Source organism: Brassica oleracea, chromosome C2, assembly GCF_000695525.1.
Source record: "Brassica oleracea var. oleracea cultivar TO1000 chromosome C2, BOL, whole genome shotgun sequence".
In the NCBI taxonomy this organism is placed as follows: Eukaryota; Viridiplantae; Streptophyta; class Magnoliopsida; order Brassicales; family Brassicaceae; genus Brassica; species Brassica oleracea.
Window position 1 is genome coordinate 1457542 of NC_027749.1, and position 17963 is coordinate 1475504.

The 17963-nt window shown below is 38.6% G+C and overlaps 7 protein-coding genes across 7 annotated transcripts; 3 read left to right on the plus strand and 4 right to left on the minus strand.

Annotated features, from left to right (window-relative positions):
* The first annotated feature begins 1334 nt into the window (after positions 1-1334).
* On the plus strand, positions 1335-3224 carry LOC106323142. Its single transcript, XM_013761305.1, has one exon. It carries the CDS (start codon positions 1335-1337, stop codon positions 3108-3110), a length of 1776 nt encoding a protein of 591 aa, XP_013616759.1. The 3' UTR covers positions 3111-3224.
* Positions 3225-3280: 56 nt separating this feature from the next.
* Positions 3281-4590, minus strand: LOC106321795 (polygalacturonase inhibitor 1-like). The gene is made up of 2 exons (XM_013760036.1): positions 3990-4590; positions 3281-3716 (listed from the first exon to the last, which is right to left on the minus strand). Exons 1-2 carry the CDS (start codon positions 4588-4590, stop codon positions 3343-3345), a joined length of 975 nt encoding a protein of 324 aa, XP_013615490.1. The 3' UTR covers positions 3281-3342.
* Positions 4591-5028: 438 nt separating this feature from the next.
* LOC106326195 (3,9-dihydroxypterocarpan 6A-monooxygenase-like) lies at positions 5029-6904 on the minus strand. Its single transcript, XM_013764215.1, has 2 exons — positions 6011-6904; positions 5029-5736 (listed from the first exon to the last, which is right to left on the minus strand). The coding sequence occupies exons 1-2, from the start codon at positions 6902-6904 to the stop codon at positions 5110-5112; spliced, it is 1521 nt and encodes a 506-aa protein (XP_013619669.1). The 3' UTR covers positions 5029-5109.
* A 1666-nt stretch (positions 6905-8570) lies between these two features.
* On the minus strand, positions 8571-10932 carry LOC106326251 (beta-amyrin 24-hydroxylase). The gene is made up of 2 exons (XM_013764276.1): positions 10024-10932; positions 8571-9348 (listed from the first exon to the last, which is right to left on the minus strand). The coding sequence occupies exons 1-2, from the start codon at positions 10930-10932 to the stop codon at positions 8680-8682; spliced, it is 1578 nt and encodes a 525-aa protein (XP_013619730.1). The 3' UTR covers positions 8571-8679.
* A 586-nt stretch (positions 10933-11518) lies between these two features.
* On the plus strand, positions 11519-14458 carry LOC106322738 (transcription factor TGA5). Its single transcript, XM_013760860.1, has 8 exons — positions 11519-11601; positions 12259-12419; positions 12490-12549; positions 12644-12703; positions 12787-12916; positions 13263-13534; positions 13772-14017; positions 14107-14458. Exons 2-8 carry the CDS (start codon positions 12354-12356, stop codon positions 14251-14253), a joined length of 981 nt encoding a protein of 326 aa, XP_013616314.1. The 5' UTR covers positions 11519-11601; positions 12259-12353; the 3' UTR covers positions 14254-14458.
* Positions 14459-15170: 712 nt separating this feature from the next.
* On the plus strand, positions 15171-16051 carry LOC106326356 (protein MIZU-KUSSEI 1-like). Its single transcript, XM_013764354.1, has one exon. It carries the CDS (start codon positions 15287-15289, stop codon positions 16049-16051), a length of 765 nt encoding a protein of 254 aa, XP_013619808.1. The 5' UTR covers positions 15171-15286.
* Positions 16052-16510: 459 nt separating this feature from the next.
* On the minus strand, positions 16511-17915 carry LOC106325319 (cytosolic sulfotransferase 15-like). Its single transcript, XM_013763359.1, has one exon. The coding sequence runs from the start codon at positions 17873-17875 to the stop codon at positions 16769-16771; it is 1107 nt and encodes a 368-aa protein (XP_013618813.1). The 5' UTR covers positions 17876-17915; the 3' UTR covers positions 16511-16768.
* Between the last annotated feature and the right edge of the window lie 48 nt (positions 17916-17963).

Genomic DNA, 17963 nt, shown 5'->3' on the forward strand with positions numbered 1-17963 from the left:
AAAAACCTTTTTTCTCTCTAAAGGCCCTAAAATACGTTCAGCCCCTAAAACCAACTGATGATCCCTTCATTAGCATATCATTCTGAGCCCGTCAGGGAAGAGAGCCCATCAGAATTAAGAAGCATTGTGGATAAATTGACAAAAAAAAAAGAGCTTTATATTGGAAACTTTTATTTTAAATTATGGAAATACTCTAAAATTTGTTAAAATACAATGAGAACTCAAGCCAATGATAAAAATCAAACGAAATTTTAGGCTGGGCAAATAAACCGAACCTGAAAATCCAAACCGAACCCAATCCAATAAAAATGAATCCGAACCGATCCGAACCCCATATAAATACCGAATGGATCTTGTTTTATGGTATTTCGGGTTATGGGTATTATCCTATCCAAACCTCAATTTAAATGGATATCCGATAGAATCCGAAATATTCAAAATTCCAAAAAGAAAATTGTACCAAACATTATCTCAATTTTTAGTACGTATCCAAAATAATTATCTATGACATGAAGGTTGATGGTTGAAAATGGCGGTTAAGGCTTGAAATTTTTAGATTTTAGTTTTGTTTTCATTGAATAATGTTTTTTCATTTAATGAAAATTTAGTTTTTCGTTTTATGCTTTCATTTATTTGGTTTTTTTGTATCAATAAATATGTTTACTTTTCATTTGATTTTAAATTATTATGTTTGATGTTTTTTTTTCTTATTTTTGAATTCATTTTATTTATGTTTTTGGTTACAAAATAAGTACAAATCAAATACTTTAAAACCAGATAACCAATTTAATTATGTTTTGGTTACAAATTAGGTATAAATCAAGTAATTTTAAACCGAAGAACCTATTGGGACCCAAACTGAAAAATACATCGAGTTGTACCGGTTCTTCGAAGATTTACTAACTCCGACCCGAACCCGATAGAACTCAAACCAGTCACGAACCGAACTTTCATATAACCCGAATGAAGCTGATTTTGATAAATCCGAAAAACTGAGACCCGATTGGACAAAACCGAAATCCGATTGGGACTCCCGAAATTTGAACTAACCGTTATCTCAAAATTGTAGTTATAATATGATTAATTTGAGGAAATTTTTTTGTTCAAGTGACAAACAAAAAATATTTTATATTGGAGATTTTTATTAAAATTTTGAAAATACTCCTAAATTTGTTAAAATATAATGAGAGAACTCAAGTCAATGATAAAAAAATCAAATGTTGAATTTGATTTAATATTATCTCAAACTGAATTTAGAATATGATGAATTTGCTAAACATAAACAAAAATTATAGAATCTTTAAAATATGACGCAATAATATCGTCACACATATATGTGTCTCTCTGTCTGTGTTCATACTTCATCCATTGAGACAAGAGATGAAGAAGAAGAAGGCACAGAGGTAAACACAATGTCTCTAATCCGGAACCCTAGATCACCCACCTCTCTACTCAACTGGGTCTCCCACAAAGTCTCCACCTTTAAAAAACCCCAACCTCCCATAAACCCTAGAAGATCTCTCTCCTCCACCGCCACCACCTCGAAACTCCCCAGAAACGAGATTCGCAAACTAACCCAACTCGCCATGTTCGACTACTTCTACAACAACAGAGGCCTACAGTTCCTAATCGCCGAGAGCATGAGCAAAAACGCTCCTTTATTCAACGACACCCTCCTCAACAAGCTGCACAACGATTCTCATTCTTACTCTGCTTCTTGTGGTGATGAGTTAATCAGATCCATCACTAAGTTCCTATTGTACCACCCTGTGAACGAGTTCGAGCCTTTCTTCGAGAGCTTAGGTCTGAAACCCTCTGAGTTTAGCCCTCTCGTGCCTTGTGATAAGATGTTTTTGAACGAAGATGCGTTCTTGTTGGAGAATTATCATGTCTTTTGGAACTACGGGATTGGTCGGGAGAAGATGGGGAAGATCTTTAAAGAAGCTAGGGAGGTGTTCGGTTACGAGAGTGGTGTCTTAGCTTCAAAGATTGAATCTTTAGAGCGTCTGGGGTTTGGGAAGGTGTTTGTCTCCAAGGTCATCGTTTGTACCCCGAGGGTGCTGATCGGGGAGACGAATTTAGAAATGGTCAGCGTTATAGACATGATTGGTTCGGATTGGGTGTTGGAGAATTTATCAGAGGGAGGCTCTTATGACTGGAGATGCATCCATAGGTGTTTAGCCTTTCTCAGAGAGTTATGTGGAGACGACGAGAGTGAGCTGTTAGAGTTAATCAAGAACCGGCCGGGTCTGGTTCTGGAGGAGTCTGGAGAGTGGACAATGATCTTAGCTGGGTTTCAGACAAAGCTAGGTTGTTCCAGAAGCGAGTTGGCTTTGAAGCTTCCCCAGAGTAGTAGTCAGGAGGTTGGGAAGTGTGTTTCGAATCTACGGCATTGCTTTTTGTTCTTGAGAGGTATCAAGATGGAGGCTTATGAGATTGGTAAGGTGTTTCGTAACCACTCTCACTGGCTTGGAGTGTCTCGTTTGAAGCATACTAGCACCTTTCTTAATACTCTGAAAGGCGGGAAGAAGCGGCTTTGTCAGGTGATTCAGGAGAATCCGGAGGAGATGAAGAAATGGACTATGGGGTTGAGAGTAACGCCGTTGCCTGGGACTGGTGTGGTGGACGTAGTCGGCTCCAAAGCGATGAAGACACAGTTTTTGAAGGAGCTCGGATACGAGGAGAAGGAGATGGAGAAGGCCCTCAGGTGTTTCCGGGGGAGAGGGTCTGAGCTCAGGGAGAGGTTTGAGTTTCTTAAGAGTTTGGGGTTGAGTGAAGGGGAGGCTAAGGAGATGGTGAAGGCGTCTCCTGATGTGCTAACACAGGCGAGCGATGTGTTGGAAGCAAAGGTTGATTACCTTGTGAATGAGTTGGGGTACCCGCTTTCGACTCTTGTGGCTTTCCCTTCGTGTCTTAAGTACACTCTTGAAAGGATGAAGGTAAGGTTCGCGATGTACTATTGGCTGCGAGAGAGAGGGAAGGCGGATGGGAAGCTTGCGATAAGTACTATACTTGTGTACTCTGACAAGTCCTTTGTGACGAGGTTTGTGAACCGGCACCCTGATGGTCATAAGTATTTTGAGGAGTTGAAGAAGAGTGCTTCTTTGTGAGTATATAGAAGAAGAAAGTTTATCAAGATGTGGTTCTAACCTTTTGTGGAGCAGTAACTTCAAATCTCTCTTTACTTTGTGTTTACACAAGTTCAATAGCAATTTTGGATGAAATTAACATTGTTACTATAATTAGCCAAAGAATCAAACTAAAAAATATAAGACAATATTCAAACTAATCTGCAAACTAAAAAACTCTTAGTACATTTTCAAAATGTGTTTGATTGATTGGCTAGCAACGCTTGAGAGGCGCCCCACACACACAGAGGTTGTTGGAGAACTCATAGACCTCGAAGTTCTGTATCAGACCTCCCTGTGGGATGGACCCACAAAGACTGTTGAAGCTTATGTTAAAATGGTCTAGTCTGAGATTGGTCAGCTCCAAAGGAAGCTCTCCGAAAACACGGTTATGGCTGATGTCCAGTGACACCAAGCTCTTGGCGAGTTTTACCTTTGAGAGATCGAAGTGGAAGTTGTTCCTAGACAAGTCCAGTGTTACAGTTGTTTTGTTATGTCCAAAGAACATTGAAGCATTACCACTAAAATTGTTTCCTGACAAAATGACAGTGTTGAAGTTGGTTTTGGATAATGACTTTGGTATTTCTCCTGCATTGCAATCAAACCAACATAATCTATTTATGTATATTGTTCATTAGTAAGTTTTAAAAATCTGTTTAGGTAGTGTTTAGACATCCGCTTAGTCGATAAATCGGTTAAATGATTTTTTTTTAAATCGATCTAGGTGACATGCATACATCTGGTTATACACTAATCCTATATAAAACGTTTAATTACCGCCTATCAATTTATTAAACACTAATTATTATATACCTAAACTAAACAAAAAGGTTAGGAAACAAAGTGAGTGACAAGTTTTACCTGAGAGGTGATTATTACCTAAGTAGAGTTTTGGGATCTTTCCAACAAAGGAACCGAAAGATTCCGGTATAGAGCCGGTTAACTTGTTATGACTGAGCTGTATGGTCTCAAGTCTCTGCATCTGAGAAATCGAACCCGGTATTGAACCGTTAAACCGGTTAAAGGAGAGGTTCAAGAAGGTAACGTTCCGAAGCTCGCTGATATATTCCGGGACTGGACCAGAGAGTTCGGTTATCCTAAACCGAAGGTATACTAGATTCTTGAGCTTGGTGATAGAGCGTGGAATGGTGCCTCTGAGTCGAGAGAGACTGCTCCAGTCTAGGATAACGAGGTCAGTGAGGTCTCCTATCTCCTCCGCTATCTGACCAACGACGTCTCCGGCAGCTATAGTGAGGCCGGTTATGCGGCGGTGAGTGCACACGACGCCGGTCCAGTTGGTGCAGCAGTCGGTTTTGGCGTCCCAAGAGTTGAGGATTTGAGGGTTGTTTAAGGACTTCTTGATCTTGAGGAGAGTAGTTTTGTCATTTGAGTTACAACTTCTAGAACATGGGAAGAACATGAAGAAGAAAAAGAGAGAGGGATTAAGAAGCTTCATTCTCATTGGCTCTTAACTTGCCTGTGAAGTTTCTCTTATTTTTGAATCATTTATGTTCTAAACGAGTTGATAGTCAAAGAGAGTGGATGATCCATACAAAATGGTCCACTTTGACCATTCACATGCTTTGTATGTTACAACTAATTTTTAAAAATGCTGTCAAAATGTTCTTAGTTTACATTTGACATTGATCTGCTGATAAATACCCTCATATAATAATATATCAAGTTTAGCAATAAATCAAATTTTGTTAAAAAAATATCACACAAAGAGTTTTCGCAAAATAGCATTCACTAAATGATATAGTGATTAGAGATTAGTATTTAAAGGGTGAAATTAGGATCAGAGTTTAGGATGTAGAGGAATTTATTTGGGACATTTTCTCTTTGAATGCTTTGTGACAAATTTTATTAAAAAATGCTATTTATGAGATTTGCCATAATTTATTCTTGAAATGGGTAAAAGTTTTATATACAAGTAGCTTAACGTTTCTTGCTGCTCTTAGTTCCCTTCTTAAACCATTACCTAGAAATTGACCTTTGGTTCAAGTGAGAACAATGACTTTATACCCTCCCTAGCAACAGGAACACACACCAAAGGTGTGGCTCTAGGCAGAGATGATCCACTCCCTTCACTCATCTCCACACGTCCCTTCACTTTCAACTCAAAGCACTGAATCACCGCAGCTAAAACCAATGGAACAAATCTAAACACCATCTTCTCTCCAGGGCAACTTCTTCTACCAGCTCCAAAAGACACCATCTTCTCACTCATTACCTTCCATTCACTTCCTTCAAACCTCTCAGGTCTAAACTCCAATGGATCTTCCCATTGATTTGGATCTCTTCCTATAGCCCAAACATTAACTATCACTCTTGTTTTTGCTGGGATTCTGTATCCAGCCACTGCACATTCTTCATTTGATTCTCTAACGAATATTGGTCCTCCAGGATGTAACCTCAATGTCTCCTTCACAACTGCTTGGATGTAACTGAGATTGCAAAGATCAGATTCTTGTACTAGTCTCTTGTTTCCCACCACTTGTTCTATCTCTTTTCGCGCTTTCTTCATGATCTCTGGATAGTTTATTAGCTCTGATAAAGCCCATTCTACTGTGATGGCAGATGTATCTGTTCCACCTCCATAAATGTTCTGCACAACAATAAAATTACAAAGATGTAACATGAATGTTATGTGTTGACCAACGAAGAGTTGGCCTAGTGGCTAAAATTCTTAGATTATCTAGTAGGTATCTAAGGGGTCATGGTTTCAATTCCCGTTGGGAGGGGTCTTGCTCTCCTAAGAGAGTTAATTTAAAACGCGGTTTGGGCCTCGTCCTAGAGGATGTACCGGCTTTCGGGTCCAAACCCTCTAGACATTAAAAAAAAAAAGAATGTTGTATGTTTGACTTAATAAGACATGTTACCATGATGAAGCCCTTAATGTTTTCTCTTGTCAGTTTCATCTCTGAGTTTTTGTCTTCATATATGTCAAGCAAGATGTCTAGCATGCTCCTTACACCTCCTGCATCCATGTGATTCCTAGACTCATGCTCTTTCATTATCCTCTCTATGATCACATCATATTTGTCTCTAGCATTCTTGAGCCTCTTCTTGATTCCTTGCAGGTCAAGTCTCCTCAAGAACCAAAACGTTTCAGACACGTTGAAGAACCCTGCTAGCTCATTCAACTCCACCACCATTTTGATAACTTCCTCTCTTATCCCACTATCCGATCTCCTTTCTCTGAACATCATTCTCGTTATGATGCTGCTTGTCAACTCCTTTAGCTGTTCACCAAGATCAACACTCTCTTCTGCTTCTGCTTTCTTCATAACACGCACCAGAAGCTTACTCAGCTCCTCGGTTCTTACATTAACAAAGCTATCTATAGCTCTGCTGCTGAATAGCTCCATCATACAAATCCTCTTCATGAACTTCCAGTGAAGCCCATAAGGCGCTGAGAAGAAATCAGCTGAGCCATAAGTAAGGTAGTCAACGTTTTGCATTGTTGGACGGTTCAAGAAGTTGAGCTCGTTGGATTTGAGAATTTCATTTGCCATCTCGGTTGATGAGACAATGACATTAGGGATGGAGCCGATGAAGAGATACATCAAGGGTCCGTAGTGGGTTGAGAGCTTGTGAAGTGCTTGGTGAGCTATGGGACCAAGAAGGTGAATGTGACCGATGATTGGTAAAGCTGTTGGACTTGGTGGAAGAGGTAGTTTATTGCGGAATCTATAGGTGTTTATGGATTGGATCAAGAGTATGATTCCAAGGCATAGAAGGATTGTTACAATGAAGTATTGTGTATCCATCATTCTAGTTTGTGTAAGTGTATGAGAATGGTATTGAGATGGTTTTATAGGATAGGTGCAAAGTCATGACTCATTAAGGTATCCAATGTTAAAGCCAACCTCAAGATTCTTTATATTCTCTTTTGTCTTTGTTGTGTATTTGTCTCTTCTGTGAGAGTATAATCTTTGTTTTTATTCTGTTTTCATGTACTATTGGATTATGTACAAAATTTGTTTTTTAAAGAATTTACTTGATGGTAGTTAAGCTTTCATTATCTGTTGATAAAATAAAAATGTTTCTACTTTAAGTTCATTGACTATTGATTGTAGTTAGATTAAAATAAAAATGTTTTCATTTTCTGTTAATTATAGTTGGGTTAGTATCTTAGATAAGTAATTACTTATTGCAAAAGTTAAGCTCATGGAAAGTATGCAAGGATTTCATAAGCTTCACTTATGAAAACAGAGAACAACTAGTCCATGTAGAAAAAGAGCATGAGAATAACATGAACATGACATGTGTAATATATAAATGTTTGAAACTATATGCAGTGACTTACATTGATTTTGAACTGTTGGCTAGTTGTTTTCTCTCTTATTTTGACTCTTTTTTTTTCTGTTTCTATCTCTTATGTGAAGGTATAATCTCTGTTTTTGATTCTGTTTTCATGGTTATTTATGTTCTGTTGGTTATAAACAACTTTAAAATGTAAGCTGTTTGTTGTCCTTGCTAAAACAACTTCTTTTGGGGTTTTCTACAATAAGTCATCGACAATGGAGTACAATATGGACTACTATCTGTTGACGAACCAGAAGAAACCTGTGATTCCAAGGAATAGAAGGATGGTTGCACCGAAGTATTGTGTATCCATCATTCTCGTTTGCGTATGTGTACGAGAAAGAGACTAAGATGGTTTTAAAGGAGATGCAGCAACGTCATGACTCATTATGGTATCAAATGTTAAACCTAACCTCAAGATTCTTTCTTTTCTCTTTTGTCTTTGTTCTGTTGATTTGTCTCTTCTGTGAGGGAATAATCTTTGTTCTTATTCTGTTTTCATCTTTATTTTATGTACTAATGGATTATCAACAAATTGTTTTTGGAAGAATTTACTTGATGATTGTTAAACTTTACTAATCTGTTGACAAAATAAAAAAAATTCTACTTTCATTGGCTACTGATTTTAGTTAGATGAAAATAAAAATGTGTTAAAATACTGACTGCAATAGTTAGAGCTCATGGAAGTAGGCAATTATATGTAATAAGTAGAAACAGAGCATGAGAATAACATGTACCTGACATGTAATAGATAGATGTTTTCGAAACTATATGCAGTAACTTATGTTTGGTTTTGGATTGTTAGCTACTTCTTTTCTCTCTCTGTTTATTCACTGTTGTTTTGTTTCTCTCTTATGTGAGGGTATAGTCTCTGTTATTTATGCTGTTTCCCTGATTATTTATGCCATGTTGGCTATAAACAAATTAAAAATATAAGAATGTGTAATATACTGTTGTTAAGCTTTCATTATCTGCTGACAATAAAAATAGTTCCTTGTCCCATACTATGGTGATTTTCAGATGTACTTAGATTGGTCATTAACGTGTCTACTTAAGTGCAAAAGTTACAGTCATGAAAAAGTAGCAGAGAAGAATATTTAGTTACAAGACGTGTTGATTTTACAAGTTCGGAACAGTTATTTTCATCAAAGTCTGAAGCTAATGAAAACATAGCATAAACAGAGCAACATATGTTTCTGAATCCTTAAGAATGTTTCTTTGCAGAAACTTATTGAGTTCCTTATCCAAAAGGATCAAAATATAATTCAGGAGAACACATAAGTGAACTCCCTCCTGCTGTTCCTGAAGCCGAGAAGCCCGTTGGTAACTTGATCTTGAACTTTTCTTCATCTCCTTTCACAGTCCAATCAAAACACTGAACTAATGATCCTATCGTGAGACTCAGCACCAAAGATGCATGAGAAGCTCCCAAACACCCTCTCCTTCCACTTCCAAACGCAAGATAGTTCACATCCTGACCTTTTAACTCCAACATATACTGCTGGTAATAATAACCCATCTTTCTCTCTGTGTTTTCTTCCGCCGCAAGAAATCTCTCCGGCACAAACTTGTCTGGATCTTTGTACGTCCTCGGATCGCGCATTATCCCGTAAGCATTTATGAAGATCTTTGTCCCGGATTTAACATCGTACCCGTTGATCTTCATGTCTCTGTTGCTTTCTCTGCGAAGTAATGGTCCCACTGGGTGTAGTCTTAATGTCTCCTTGATAGCTGCTTGCAGGTAAGGAAGCTTCTGCAAGTCTGATTCTTTGATTAACCGATGAGTGTTTCCTAAAATGGATTTGATCTCGTCTCGGATTTTTGTGAAGATGTCTTGATGGTTGATGAGCTCGGTCATTGTCCATTGTAATGCTGCAGAAGTCGTGTCTAGGCTTGCCATGAACAACTCCTGTAATGAGGTATAAATAAGGTTTCCGAGAGAGGTTAATTTAAAAGATCAGCTTAGGTCTGGACACATTTACTCCGAACCATACTGAACCTAAAAAATGAAACCGAAACCGAACTGAATTTCATAAATATCTCTATGAATACTATATTTTCAGAAATGAAAAACCGAACTAATAACCGAATGGTTATTCAAATTTTAAAATAGAGTTTATATATCTAAAAATATTAATTATATTTAGTTTTGTAATAACCGAATATCCTAATACTATTTATAAACCAAATTATCCAAAACACAAATTATTTGAATGTTTTCTTATCCAAAATATTTTAAATTATCTAAATTACCCAGTTGTATCCTAAAAACATGAATTGTCCTATACTTTATTTGAAACAAATCTGAATAATCTACAAATTTTACCCAAATTAACCAAAATTATCTGAAAAACCAAAACCAATGCAATACTGAATTGGACTCAAAACTTTCTCGGATATTAACCGGTTTCTAACTTTATTATCTGAACCAAACCAAAATAACCAAACAGAAACGAAATGAAGTTCATAAAAAAAATCAAATATATCCTAAATCTATAGAACCTAAAAACAAAAACCTGAACTAATCGAACTGAACTGAAAAGCAAAATTCTTAGGGCTAGATTAGCGGATGGGAAATTCTTACTAGGATGAAGAATTTGATCTGATTCAGAGTCAGTTTGAGTTCAGCTTTAGGGTCGTTATACGTGTCCAACAAGATATCGACTATATCTTTATCTTTCTCTCCATCATCACCGCTCTTACCGTCCTCATACTCCTTCAGTATCTTCTCAAACAACGCATCGTACCGCCAAATGGAGGATCTAAGCTTCTCACCATTACCGAACACATCTAGATCCCTCAACGGTCCAAACAGCTCCATGAGCCCTAACCTTGTGGCGCAAGCCATGATATCACTCACAATCTTCCTTATCTCTATAGGAAGATTCGAGTTCTGTCGGCAACGTTTCCCCATAACCATCTTCGATAAGATTTTCGTGGTCAAAGCAGTGAACTCCAAACCGAGATCACACGCCTCTCCGTTCCTCGACTTCTCAACGAGCGAACTAAGCAAAGCTAACGTCTCCTCCTCTCTTATACCAACAAAACGATCGAGCTGATAGCCAGCGAATAGCTTAGTCATGCAAAGCTTTTTCATGAACCTCCAGTAAGGTCCATAAGGCGCGTTGAAGAACTCTGCTCCTTTGTAGACGTTGAAATGCCTCGGACCGAAGACGAACTTGGACGCGAAGTCGGGGTCGTGAGTCTTGAGGATTTGTTTAGCTGTGTCGGAGTCTGAGACGACGAGGACTTGTAGAGATCCTATGCGTATGTTCATGAGTGGACCGTAGGTTTGGGATAAGGCTTGTAGAGATCGTGGGAGGCTTGAACGGAGGAGATGCATGTGGCCGAGAATGGGAAGGGCTCTTGGTCCAGGGGGAGTACCACGGCGTGTGGAGGAGGTGAAGAGTCTTTGAAGAAGGAAGATGGTAATGAATGTGAAGAAGAAATAAGAACATGTTGTGTAATTAATATCCATATTGTTTGTAACCATTTCTGTTTGTATGATCGAGATAAAACATGATGTTATATAAAAAGGAAACTTGTCTTGTTGCTATGAAGGATCTAAGAGTACAAAGATTCTTGTACGATGATGAAACTGACTCAACATTTTAAACTGTAAAATTAATTTTTAAAACCTTCCAGATGGTCCAGTGTGTCTCCTTCTTTTTCGAGTTTGAAACCTTCTGGTTCAGCCAGCCAGTGTTATTCACTACGCTGACTTTACCTACTTCACTTTGTACGAACCTGAGAACAAGCCAGCTTTTAACTATTTTTCTTTTATAAATAAGCATCACTTTTATTACGGAGAACTTTTTAGTCCTTTTTGAACAGACTTTAGATCGAACAGACACACTCAGATGGGCTATTGGATTCGTCTGATCAGCCGATCTGAATGGTTACGGAGGAAAGCAATGACGTAACAGTCTAATAGTTGGAATTAAAATACTAAAAAGCAAAAAATAAATAATGTGGTTCTTTTTGTAATTATAAGAGAATAAGGGGTCGTTATGGTAAAACAGAAAAACATAAGGGGTTTAGTTTGCAATTATTTCCCGTTAAATTCATCAGAGAGATTCTTACCAAATAACTTTTCAGACAAAACGACGTCTTACCGGAGATTGGAACTTCAGATCGTCTCTCTCTGTTTCTTGTTTTCAAGGTGTGACCTTTCTTCCTCAAAAGCAACCTTCTTTCTAGGGTTTCCTTTGTTGTTTACAGTCAATTAGAAGCTACTCTCTAACTTTGTGTGTTTGACTTAGAAGCTAACCTAGTTGACTTACAGAACCTCCTGATAAAGAGTTTCTGCTTCTGCTTCGGTTATTTTGATTTAAAACGTTAGTTCTGTTTCAGAGATTTAGATGAGAGATGTTTCTTAGCTTCAATTCATAGCTGCCGCTTCACTTCACTGCTGCTCGTTGTTTTTTTTTTTAGTTAGTGAATACTTAGTAGAGAGAGACTGAGTCAACTCGGATGTGAATGAAACACTGACTAGTTTTTTTTTTTTCTTCTAATTGGAGTTGCAAATTGAAAAAAAAAAACTCAGCTACTGAAGCTACTTCACTGTCACTAAAAAGTGTAATTGTTCTGTTTTTTTTTTAATGAACCAACTGATAACTTGTTCAATGTGTGTGACTGTGCTACCTTCTATTGCTTCCACTTTCCTGATGCTATTCAATGAATTGGCTTTGATTTAATATGTGATATTAGATACTCTATTTATTAGGATTAGAGAACTACAAGCTGCACTATGAGTTTGTAATATTTCTCTATAACTCTTAATGTTTTGGTTTTTGATTAACCATCTTTACTTTGACAGGCTTTACTCCATCTGATATAATTCTATGTGCACTAGGAGAACATTAGACGATACCACTATTTAGTAGTAACAGAGACTTGTATGAAAAGAATAGAATGGGAGATACTAGTCCAAGAACATCAGGCTCAACAGATGGCGACATGGATCAAAACAACCTAATGGTTAAGCTTGTAAAAATTGCTTCATTAAATGGCCATAGTTTTTTTTTTATATGAAACTCTAATTCTGCAGTACGATGGAGGGCATGTGGGTGAATCTAGCGACCGTTCAAAGGAAAAAATGGATCAAAAGGTGATACATACATTTTTTCTAAGTAGTAACACTTTGTCTTTCTAGTTGATGACCCTTTCACTTATGTTTTTTCTTGTTAATTGTAATTCAACAGACGGTTCGTAGGCTCGCTCAAAACCGTGAGGCTGCAAGGAAAAGCAGATTGAGGAAGAAAGTATGCTTAATACTTTGTTTTCAAACTTTTTTTTTATGTTTTCTACAAACGTTGAGATGTTAATTGGGGAACTGCACTTTCAGGCATATGTTCAGCAGCTAGAGAACAGCCGTTTGAAGCTAACACAGCTTGAACAGGAGCTGCAAAGAGCAAGGCAACAAGGTGTCTTTATCTCAAGCTCTGGAGACCAAGCCCATTCAACTACTGGAAATGGTGAGTTGTGTCTGAATCTCTCTATCCAGAGAGTTATATTTTGGTGCAATCTTTCTATTGATTTGATTAGTTATACTTCGTCGATTTTAGATTTGTGTACATAGATTAAGAAAATATTTAATTTCGTATATTTTCTAAATAAAAACATCATTACCGATTATATCTAACCATATTTCAACCAATAACAAATAATCTGGAGTATAAATTTAATTCTAAAACGATATTTATTTTGTAACGAAACTTTACTCTACAACACTCAATATAAAACGGAGAGAGTATTTGTTATCAAGTAGTTTAGCCTATGGTGATGATTAATCAGTCTCATGTATGCTTCTCTGCTATATAGGGGCAATGGCGTTTGATGCAGAGTACAGACGCTGGCAGGAAGATAAGAACAGAAAGATGAAGGAGCTTAGTTCTGCTTTGGATTCTCACGCGAGTGAACCTGAGCTTAGGACAATCGTAGAAGCAGTGTTGGCTCACTACGAGGAGCTTTTCAGGATAAAAAGCAACGCAGCTAAGAACGATGTCTTCCATTTACTATCAGGGATGTGGAAAACACCAGCTGAGAGATGTTTCCTGTGGCTTGGCGGTTTCCGTTCATCAGACCTTCTCAAGGTAATAGACTCGGGCCGGTTTTGAGATTTTGGGGGCCGTAGACTATTTAATAAAGATTTCAATCGTTTGGGGGGTTTTGAAATTTTTTTTTTACAAATTTGGGAGCAGATGTATATAATTTTTTTAAAAAATTTGGGGGAATGTTTTATCAGGTTTGGCCAGGACCGGTCCTGAATAAACTACTAGTAGTTTTTTTGCAATGGTGTCACCAACAATTTTTGAACTTTTTATTACCAGCTTATAGCGAGTCAGGTGGAGCCATTGACGGAACAACAATCACAAGACCTAAACAACTTGCAAGAATCTTCTCAACAAGCGGAAGATGCTTTGTCTCAAGGGATGGACAGTTTACAGCAATCACTCTCCGAGACTCTATCTAGCGGAACTCTTGGTTCAAGCTCGTCAGGGAACGTGGCTAACTACATGGGTCAGATGGCAATGGCCATGGGGAAGTTAGGTACACTTGAAGGATTCATCCGCCAGGTAAACGTTACAGATTTGTGTTGTTGTTTGGTACATGTTACTTGTAGTAAGTTCTAATAAAGAGCCATTTGTTTTGTGTTGTGTGGCAGGCTGATAACTTGAGGCTACAAACGTATCAACAAATGCTGAGAAAGTTGACAACCAGACAATCAGCTAGGGCTCTCCTTGCGATACATGAGTATTCGTTGCGGTTACGTGCTCTTAGCTCTCTATGGCTTGCTAGACCAAGAGAGTGAACCAATCACATGCCAACTGTTTAGTCTTTTTTACCTTCAAAGAAGGCCTACAAAATTTGAGATTGCCTAAGATTCTTAGCATATTTATATGATTTGATGACTTTGAATATCTAGCTCTTATACTATAGTGTATGATTAGATTGTATTGTGTGTTGAGATTATAAAGTTTGTTTTTGGAGAAGTACTTCAAACACTGATGAGAAGACAAAAGAAGAACACAGTAGTAGTGTTGTGTCTTCACCTCTTATACTTACATGTCACGTGTTACAGACCAAATCTAGTGAATATAGTCAACATGGGATTTGAATGAGCAGGTGGAAAACTAATCATGGATTGTTATTCGAGGAGAAACTCACTGTGCCTAGCTATGAGGAGACATCAGATTCATACTCATTTATGATATGTGTGGGGTGGATGGAGCACGAACTGTCAGAAAGCTGCAGAGGAATGCATCGACTTCGATGTGATTAACAATGGCTTCACCGGAGGCTTATATTCAACACACACTCTGATCAGCTTCGTTGACTTTGTTCCTGAATTTTCATCTTCTCGATACTATATATTACTCACTCAGTGCCTGCCTGATCGACCTAAAGCATCAAAACCACATATTGATGTACATGTAACGTTAAAATTAGTCAAATAAGATTCTTTGTATTAAAAATATTCCAAGGAGACACGGAAACATAAAAGTAAGTGGGAAACAACATTCGAAACAGCAGCTTATAGAATTAGTCTTACAACCAAACGTAGACAACTAATGGCTCTCACCAAAACACAAAACTTAGATTAATCTGAGATATGCCCCCGACCATAAACTAGAACCGGCGAAACTGAAATATAATTTGTATATATAAATATATCAAAGAAAGTCGCAGACAATACACACGTTTGCAAACAAAACAAAAGATCAAACTCCAACGTGCGTTCCATTAGTGTCTAAAGTCTAAACATTGTATAAAGATTTGATCATTAGTCTAAATACTCATTCCAACCCGAGAAAAAGTTTTCGTTATTTTTTCTCTTTCGTAATATGGCAACACCACCGTTAACCCCAAGGATGCTAACACCAACAACACTATCACCTCTCGGCAGCCCACGCGCCAAAAAATCAACCGCCACCGTAATGCCTGAGATCACACTCGAGCAGCCCTCGAGCAAGACCAGCAAATCCCCCGGCTCCAAATCAACAAAACTCTTCCGCCGCGTCCGCTCCGCCTTCCGCTCCCTCCCGATCATGTCCCCCATGTGCAAACTCCCCATGGGCGGCGCGCGTCTCCACGAGAACCACGTCCACGGGGGGACGCGCGTCACGGGGACGCTCTTCGGGTACCGCAAAACGCGCGTGAACCTGGCGGTCCAGGAGAATCCTCGCTCCCTCCCGATCCTACTCCTGGAGCTGGCCATCCCCACGGGGAAGCTGCTCCAGGATCTTGGCGTTGGACTCGTGAGGATCGCGCTAGAGTGCGAGAAGAAGCCGAGCGAGAAGACGAAGATTGTTGACGAGCCGATATGGGCGTTGTACTGTAACGGGAAGAAGTCCGGGTATGGGGTGAAGAGGGAGCCCACGGAGGAGGATTTGGTTGTGATGCAGATGCTTCATGCTGTTTCGATGGGAGCTGGTGTGTTGCCGGTGACGAGCGGAGGAGGAGGGGGAGGGGGAGGAGAAGGAGATTTGACTTATATGAGAGCGCATTTTGAGAGAGTGATTGGGTCGAGAGACTCGGAGACTTATTACATGATGAATCCTGATGGTAACAGTGGTCCTGAGCTAAGTATTTTCTTCGTTCGGGTTTAAACGTCGTCGTTTTAGTGAGTCTCGTTCTTTCATTTTTATTTTTGCTTTTTGCTTTTTTTTTTTTTTTTTAACTTTGGTTATCACTTGAAATGGTTAATTGGTGATGTAAAGACATGAATGCATACTACATTTTTCTATGGCTGTAAGGGAAACGCAAATCAGAGTAGATATGATCATGTAATTTAATGTATATCAACATCTAAATATCATTGGTGTTTTTAGCTTATTATCACTACTCCGCACCTAGTCATGAAATGTATTAAGCTTGAAACAATTATAGATTAGGAACCAAATGTGTGTGTGTGTATATATATGTGTGTATATATGTGTGTGTGTTACGGATAGTTTGAAGACAAAATGATCTAAATACTAGTAGTATTTAAAATTTAGGGATCAAGATGAATTTTTCTGATCTTACCCTAGACAATACAATTTTTTTATTTGGAAAACATACTCATATCTTTTGATACATTCAGCCACACCCAAACTATAACACTTAAAAAACAATAATTAAAAAAAAACATAATGGCAAGCACAGTGATATTTATTAAAATAAAAATCGACAAACTAGTGTTCACGTTGCTTCATTGTTTTTTTCTTCTGTCTATAACAAACAAACCAACTGCTTACACTTTTGTTGTTTTTAATACTTAACTTCAAATGAAAGGCCCCCCTCAACACACAAACTTAGAAACGTGAAGACGTGCATGACCTTGTTCAGCAGTACCTGAAAGTGAGACCAGTTCCACCTAACTTGTCATCCACTAACGCTGACAATCTCTCAGCTTGTGGAGGGGAGAGATAGTTAATCCAATCACTCACTTCTCCTTTCCTAAACAAGTGCCTATTCTCAAAGTTCTTGATCGATTGGCCCGCCTTGTTCACCTCCAGCTTCTTTAAACTCTCAAAGCTACACAGCTCCACGATTGCCTTCACAATACCCTTTCTTTCCTCTTCTTCAGTGAAAGGAACGGCCAAGAAACTTGCAAGCTTCTTCAAGTTAGACTCTATGTCTTGTTTGAGATCTTCGTAGCGTAAGAACAAGACTTTGTCAGGTCTCTTCAAGCTCTCTTTCCAGTATGCCAACATGTGTTCCCAAAACGGACCAAACCCTATCAGTCCTCGGCAGTACATATCAAACCCTTCGTCCAACGAGACTGGATTCACTGACTCCGACTTTATGCTGTTGGTGTAATGCCACGAGGAGATGAATGTGTCGAACGGGTTCCGACATAAGTACACGACCTTCACGCCAGGTTTCTCGATGGAATCCTTCAGAGAACCGAAAGGGACGTGAGTTGCGAATGTTCTTGGACTGGCTAGACCGAAGAGATCAGGAACATCTCCGTTCGCGTACAGCTTGTACTCCAAGAATGGTACTAGGTCATGAGGGTTGGACGTGAGGAGTGGGTGGTCGGTGGTCGAGAAAACCGGATCAAACCGGTGTCGGTTAAGGAGTGTATAAGTTAAAGCTTTTAACCATGTTGTACCGGATTTTGGTATAGTTGCAATAACGACGTCGTTTTGGAGCGGCTTGAAATGTTTTTGGAAGGACATGATAGCTTGAATCTCCTTGGATTGGCACCAAAAGCCTTGGAATAGGTAAAGGTGACGAGTTCTCCAACCTCTCTCCTTAGGAAGAGACTCCAACATCTCTTGGAACTCGTAGCTCAGCCCTTCTTCTTCTCTTTCTCCTTCTTGGCGTTTTGGGTCAAGGCTTTTGCCTTGTTCTTTGAGGAGCTCGAGCTTGTGGCAAACGTTGAAACTTGGAATCGCCATTATTGGTATGGTCTTGATGCTTGAGGTCGCCATTGTCTTTGTCATATATATAAATATAGAAGAAATGTGTTTTTATTTGGTTTGAATCTTGTTTGATATATTTTTCGCGAGTAAGTTGGCTCTTTATATAATG

Coding starts and splice junctions, on each gene's coding strand:
- LOC106321795 (XM_013760036.1), bottom strand. CDS start 4,590: ATGAGAATGAAGCTTCTTAATCCCTCTCTCTTTTTCTTCTTCATGTTC. Junction 3,717..3,989: donor AGGTAATAATCACCTCTCAG/GTAAAACTTGTC, acceptor ATTGCAATGCAG/GAGAAATACCAAAGTCATTA.
- LOC106323142 (XM_013761305.1), top strand. CDS start 1,335: ATGTGTCTCTCTGTCTGTGTTCATACTTCATCCATTGAGACAAGAGAT.
- LOC106325319 (XM_013763359.1), bottom strand. CDS start 17,875: ATGACAAAGACAATGGCGACCTCAAGCATCAAGACCATACCAATAATG.
- LOC106326356 (XM_013764354.1), top strand. CDS start 15,287: ATGGCAACACCACCGTTAACCCCAAGGATGCTAACACCAACAACACTA.
- LOC106326251 (XM_013764276.1), bottom strand. CDS start 10,932: ATGGTTACAAACAATATGGATATTAATTACACAACATGTTCTTATTTC. Junction 9,349..10,023: donor AGATCAAATTCTTCATCCTA/GTAAGAATTTCC, acceptor ACCTCATTACAG/GAGTTGTTCATGGCAAGCCT.
- LOC106326195 (XM_013764215.1), bottom strand. CDS start 6,904: ATGATGGATACACAATACTTCATTGTAACAATCCTTCTATGCCTTGGA. Junction 5,737..6,010: donor ACATTAAGGGCTTCATCATG/GTAACATGTCTT, acceptor ATTGTTGTGCAG/AACATTTATGGAGGTGGAAC.
- LOC106322738 (XM_013760860.1), top strand. CDS start 12,354: ATGGGAGATACTAGTCCAAGAACATCAGGCTCAACAGATGGCGACATG. Junction 12,420..12,489: donor TGGATCAAAACAACCTAATG/GTTAAGCTTGTA, acceptor CTAATTCTGCAG/TACGATGGAGGGCATGTGGG. Junction 14,018..14,106: donor TTGAAGGATTCATCCGCCAG/GTAAACGTTACA, acceptor GTTGTGTGGCAG/GCTGATAACTTGAGGCTACA.